Source organism: Falco biarmicus, chromosome 8 (assembly GCF_023638135.1).
Source record: "Falco biarmicus isolate bFalBia1 chromosome 8, bFalBia1.pri, whole genome shotgun sequence".
NCBI classification, from domain to species: domain Eukaryota; kingdom Metazoa; phylum Chordata; class Aves; order Falconiformes; family Falconidae; genus Falco; species Falco biarmicus.
In genome coordinates, this window is record NC_079295.1 from 52,380,087 (window position 1) to 52,386,879 (window position 6,793).

Genomic DNA, 6,793 nt, shown 5'->3' on the forward strand with positions numbered 1-6,793 from the left:
CAAGATTTTGATGCACAATTCCCAGAATTGTGGAGTTTGGTTTGACTCATTTTCGCTGAAACACAGCTTCTGTCAACGTGATGGACTGCACAATGCTGTGACACTGGTCTAAGTGATAAGGTGATGGGGGAACTTTACTCAAGAAGTTTGAAGTACAGTTATGAATGTCAAGAAGCGAATGGGAAGAAGGCTCCTCCTAAAACTTTAGTGTGCACAATTGTAAGGATGTACTGTGTGCATGTAATAAAACTAATACAGAAAATTGTTGTAAAGGTAAAATACTGCAGTGCTGTAGTATGACATTCATTCTGAATTTGTTCAAATCATGGTTTGCAGAAGTTAGTGCCAAAATTTTAGCTGCTTCCATTGCTGCCTGAATGATACCTTGACTTTCCTCTTCTTTCTCTAATCTTCTAAATATCAACAATTGTGCAACAATTAATTTCTCTATATACTTATTTTTTGTATTAATAGGGGAAAAACTTTTGCACAATATTGGTGATCAATTGTTATGTTCAATTTTTTCAATCAGATTCTTCAAATACTTAAAACTCTGTGTGCATTCTGATTGGTGTCAACACATTTATTGACGTGCATAACATGGAGCACATACATCAGTGTTCAGTTGCATTGGCTGTTCAGAATTTCAGCATCCAAGACAAGCAACACATAACACAATGATATTCCCCTCTTCCTGAAGTGTGTAATGAGTTTTTAACAAAGAATAACTTTCATCTTAGCTATAAATAAACAGTATCTAAGTTAAACCTTTGTTAACTTTGGCTTGGCCCATGAGTTTCCAAAACTAATAGTAAGATTTCTTCCACAACAGAAGGAAAAAAGTTTTCTCCTGATTATTAGAATTAAAATCATATTTACGTGTTGACTTGTTTAAAATATTTTCATAAAGCACTAAGCATAATTTTCCCCTTGTAGCTTTTTAATTTTTTTTCTCTGCCTATTATTTATTCTTTAAGATTATGAGGTCAGGAAGGTGTCAGAGGAAACCACCTTGGCTATCAGATGGCTATGAACAGAAAACAGAACCTTTTGCTGAGACAAATCTTTAATTCACATTAGGAAGAGTTTCTTTTAAAGCTTATGAAATAATTTTGGCAAAATTCTTCTCAGACATCATATATATGCCTGGGAATTCAGAATAATAACAATATTATTCTGAAAGATGAGTGAAAAGAAGGAAGTGTGTTAAAATAAATGTCTGGAATTATTTTAGTGGAAGTTTTATGTCAAAATAATCCAGTGTTCAGGAAATCGTGTAAAAGCTCATTTTCCAGCGTTGTATTCACATAGTAATCATTAACGATTCTCCAAGAATCAAAGATACCTTACACCTGCCTTACTCATTGTAACAAAGTATCCCTTGTGGTAGGCTCACCAAGTTTTATTTCACTTTCTACTCCATTTTCCAAATTTTAGTTTCTTTTCACAGGAATTCTTCACAACGTTCTTTTTGTGTGAAGAAAGTTACTCCAAAACCCAGCAACTTTTGATTTTCCTGGCCAGCAATTTTGGCCTTTTATTTTGCTTAGAATTAAAATGCTAACACTGCAGCTACAAAGTCTGATTTTTTTCTTAAACAATCAGAAAAGCAAACAGAAAGAAGCCACTTTTTGTTTGGTAGTGTCCGGGTAAAAGGAGGGGAGAAGAAAGAAGGTAAATATGAGTGAGGAGCCTGTATGAATACGGCGTTGGCAGTAGGGAAGAAGTGGGCACTAACTTCTCTGCTGTAGCAATGACAAAACATGGCTTGTGCAGCTGTGAGGACGAGTGTGGTACCACTTGGAAGGCCAGGTACTTTGCAGTGCTGTGCTACCTTCCCATCTCACTCCTTAAATGCACATTCCACATTTTTTTTGGTGAGAATGTCTGGTTCAGCACAATGCTTGGCACTGCAGCAGCACTCACTCCCCCCCTCCACTTTCTACTCATCCACATATAAACTCCTTCTTGCTCTGCTGTTAAGATTTTTACCTCTTTACATTTCTGTATACAATACACATACGCAGCATGCACAGGTTGTCTTCACCCAGTACGTGTGTCGGTAGGGCGGGGGGAAATGCTATTGTAAACATTCCTCTCGTACGATCGGCGAGCACTATCGCATCCCACTGCTTGTTCCCTCAGCATTAAAGGCATTTCAGCAGCCGGGAGATGCGGGCGGCACCTCGCTGGGTGCCCCGGGAGGGCTGTGCCGGGCGCTGCAGCCCCGTCCTTGGTTCCATCGCCCGGCACCGGCGCCTCCCGGCTGGAGCCAAGCCCCGGCGCTCCAGCGCCCGCAGCTCGGGCACAGCCATGATGTGGCTGCTGGGGTGAAAACAAGCAGGAACGCACTGACATTCTGTCCCCAAAACACAGCTGCATTAGAACTCCATGCACTGTAGCAAACACTAATTCGGAGGTAAAAGGTTTCGTTAATACGGCATGGAATTCTGTGGAACCCCCGGCACGTACCACCATCGCACACAGCCGCTGCTTACCCTCCCTGTCCATTGCAGAGCCACAATTGTAAGAGAAATAAAACATTGTAAGATCTCAGCTGCTAGAAGACAGATGAATGCAATACACTGTCCAAACCTCCGGCATTCTCACCACAGCTCTGCAAATTTGCCAACGGATTCTTCACCCCCCAGCCCTCCCTCCCGCCGCCCCCCCCCCCCCCCCCAACAGAATCAGAAAGCACATCTTACCACTGGATGAGAGAGAGGAACAGAAGTCCCCACACCATCATTTTGAGAGAAAATGCAGGATTCAAGAATGCAGTGCTCCCCAGGCTTGTTGGATTTGGAGGAATCATCTCTTTTTCTCCCCCCCCTCCCCCCCCCCCCCCCAGTTTTTTTCCCCTTTCCTCTTGGTTGAAGATGGATCCGTCCCCTTCTTTAATTTTTTTTGGTAGTGGTTCTCCCCCCTCCCTACCAAGTCCCGTCAGTGGGATGATACATTGCGCCCAGCTGCGGGAATTAATATGCAGGGGGACAGAAATTAGATCTGCACAAGCCCTTTGCAGATATAATCAGAAAACGTCAGCTCAGGCAGCAGGCAGCAGCTTCCAAATCTACGGGAATAATATAATTGGGAGAAAAGAAAAAAAAAACCTGAAAAACCAAACCACAGACATTCACAGTCTAAAAACAGTCAAGGAAAGAAGAAACACATAAACATGCACACATTTACAGAACCACTCACACACATGCAACAAAATCTGTTAAAGCAATAGAAAGAGCAAATGAGATGGAAAAAAAAAAAAAAAGGAAAAGAAAGAATAAAGCAATGGAGCTTCTGCCTGAATGCAGATTAACTCTGAGGTCAAAGTGGAAATGATGCACTCTGCTGCAGCACAGATTAACACATGCGTGGTGTCAGCCGGGGTGCTTTTTAACCTTTGATTACACATATGCAGGCAGCCTGGATTTTCATTTTGGAGGCAAGAAGGATTTGGCAGGCATAAAAAGGAAGGTTGGAAGGAAAAGCTTGCCCTATGCTGCTGAGCATCCTCATTTTTCTAAACAGCCCGGAAATCATGATTGCAAAGGGGAAAAAAATGAAAGGATGGATGGGGGAGTGGAAAAGGGAGGGATGGTTGTTGCTAAGTAACTCAGGAAATGGGGAAAGCAGCATTGGTGGATGAGGTGATTTAGTATGTGATAGGATTAGGGGGAATATGCAAGGTTTTTATCTCCCCTCCCTCTAATAAAACCAGTCTACACAGACACAGGAAATGCTTCCTGGCCAGAGGGGAAATGCTAGATCACTATAAAAGCTTAACCTTGCCAAATTTTGGAAACAGAATCCCAAGTTTGATTGTCCAATAGTGCAATTTAGCAGCTACTAGTAAAGTAAAAATTTCAGGGAATCTCATTATTTCCCAAAGTTATAGCACCTCAGTCTAAAATATGTACTTGGACCATGACTTACAATAACAAAACTTTTATCATCCCAATTTTTTCTGTCTAAAACCAAAGCAAACATAGAGATAATCAAGTCTCCCCAGTGCTTTTATAAACTGGGAAATTGATGTCCAAACATAATCATCAGGAACCGGGAGATGTGACCTGACACTGTTTCAGTTCAAATCCCAACTTTGTAAAACCTAAGGGAAAAATAAAGAAATTATTCTTCTAAGAGTTAAATGGACAGAAAGGGAAATGCTCCTGATAGAATAAAAGCAGCAAATTTTCCCTCTAGACTGAATCTAGTCTGAACTAAATTTGACACCTGGATCTTACTCAAACCTGCCAATACCAAGGCCAATCTGGTAATTCCCAATGTCCAAATACAGAATGAAATTTATCCATCAAAAATAAATAGTTACAATAGTTGCTGTCCCAGATTCTAAAAAACTACAGATCCAGCCTTCAACCGTCAGGCTAATTTTTTTGTTTCCAAACACAATACCTTTGACTTTAGCTAAAAGAAATATGCCTTGGCCCCTGGATAGTTCTGTGATAACTCTAACTAACTGTGATAATTCATAACTAAACTAAACTGTATTTTTATCAGTGCTTCCAAAGTTACAAGTTATGAACCTGGTTCTTAATATTTCCAGTCAAAGGTCCTATTCTTATTTAAGTCATTTCACCAACTTCAGAGATAAAAAGTTATAAAATATTCCAGATGCTCTTCCCATCTCTCTCTTAGTGTATATGTATATATATGCATATTCAAATATCAATATATGCTTGTGGTTCACTTTGTTACCTGTGAACATGACACTTCTGTGATTTTATCTCTGTAATCTCTCTCATCACTTATCAAAACATTCCTTTGAGGGTTAACAACGCTGTGTATGTTTTAATGAGGGAATCAAAATTGTTGATAGCTAATAATTTGAACTGTGCAAATTGTTGTCTTAGTTACAGTACTATGTCTGCTCTAACACAGTGAATATCGGTTTTATACTGCACTTTATTATCTGAAATCTGTCCCATAGCAAAATGTTTCACATCTTTCTTGTCTGAAAATAGTTCATGGACGTCCTATAAAATTCATATGTAATTTCACTGTAAAGGTTCAGCTTATTATGCTTGCTGAGAGAGGCAAGGGGTTTGCAATAGAAGAAAAATATGCTGGTGTCAAATCTTGAGAGTTTATTTCCAGGCTTCCCACCACATAGAGGATATTTCTCAAGGAGTCAGATAGTGTAATACTAATCCTTGACTTCTCAGAGGTCATTAAGAGGTACAGAGACATAACCCATTGATAATATCATTCCTGGAGGTATTTTATTAGGTGTACCTTCTATTTACATTGTTAACTGGACATCAATGGTTTTCGATGGACAAGCATACACTGATAATTGTGTAGATTGTTCTGCATAGTAAAACTTTAATTTTATGATTAAATTTTCATCCCACATGCATCTACTTTAATTTTATTTTGAGATTTAGACACCAACTTAGGTAGTGGAAATTAGGGTATTCAGCCTTTGATAGTCAGTGGACCACACAAAGGCCAATAGTAGATACCAGAGCTAACAACATTTAAATATAGAAATACTGACCATGATACATAATACTTATCCACCAATAATCAAGCAATAGCAATTTTGGCTGTAACTAATTAAAAATGCAAAAATTGTCCTTGCAGTTCTTTGCAGCCTTGGCCTGGAGGAAGTGAAAGCAAACCCAGAATTTATACTTAATGCATTTCAATTTTACGTTATTATTTACATATATGTATGTTATTACAATAACAAAATCTCTGGTTGTAAGGATAAGCTTTGCTGGGAAAAAAATATGTTTACCTGTAGCAGATAAAACTGCTACAGAAAACAACAATGTAATAGGTTGGTTTCTATTTAAACACATGTTGTCTTTGAAACTCAGGGTTCTGGTTTTTGTGCCCACGAGCTCAGATCAGACAGTGATGTTTTAGAATTCCATCATAATAAATGATCACAAAGGACCAAATTCACATAAGGACACTGCCTAGTGTGAAATGTTTTCCTGACACCTTTTGTGTAATAAACCAATCCCACATAGTAATTTGCCCCTGAGCACGAATGTGGTATCTTTACAACAAATGACTTAATGTTTTTTAATGAAATGTGTCTTATGAAGAATAATTAAACACAGAAGTGATTGTTCCAAAAACATGCATTCTGTATCAGACCAGAATAATGTTCTTAAGACTATCTTACTATACTTTGGCAGACAGCTTGTCCATTTACAAGGAAGTTCTCAGTTGTCATTTATTTCTGTAGGTGTCTGTATCTGTATAATAAACCATGGCTCTTCCAAACTCGAAAATTATTCTTTCCTGCATTTAAAATATTACATTATACATTAATAAAGAAGGCAAAATATATATCTGTGAAAAAGTAAATGCAAAAATAAATAAATAAATATTGAAAAGATAAATACATTAAAAAAATATATTATTAATGTTAACATGTTGACAAGTAATCCACAAAAGATTAGTTTGGGTTTTTATCACATTTTTATATCTGGAAGTTCTTTCTGTTTCAGCTTGTAATTTCTTGCATTGCTTTAGACAACCCCCCAAAATTAAAACGCTAATTTCACTATCTCTCAAATAGCGTAAGATCTGGGTAAGAAGTAACTGGTTTGTATGGGTCATGGTAAGGATGGTTGCTTAAAGGCAAAAGAAGGAAACATCTAGGTGGTTAAAGTGTCTACTGATGATTTAGGAGACTATAAATTAAATATCAAGCAATGTTTTGATACTTAGAAAAATACATTAAAAGTTTCAAATTATTTTTATTGTAGTTATAATTATCATAGTTATATAGAAAAGCCTTTTTAACTGCATGAAT

The 6,793-nt window shown here is 37.9% G+C and overlaps 1 protein-coding gene across 2 annotated transcripts in view; it reads right to left on the reverse strand.

Moving 5' to 3' along the window:
- GABRG2 (gamma-aminobutyric acid type A receptor subunit gamma2) overlaps window positions 1–3,532 on the reverse strand; it is a 69,016-nt gene extending 65,484 nt beyond the window's left edge. Inside the window, exon 1 of one of the 2 annotated variants that reach the window (XM_056349870.1) lies at window positions 2,709–3,532. In XM_056349870.1, the coding sequence (XP_056205845.1) occupies window positions 2,709–2,815 (107 nt within the window). In that variant the 5' untranslated portion in view covers window positions 2,816–3,532. The remainder of the gene's footprint in view (window positions 1–2,708) is intronic. The other variant, XM_056349869.1, reaches the window with a different exon arrangement.
- Between the last annotated feature and the right edge of the window lie 3,261 nt (window positions 3,533–6,793).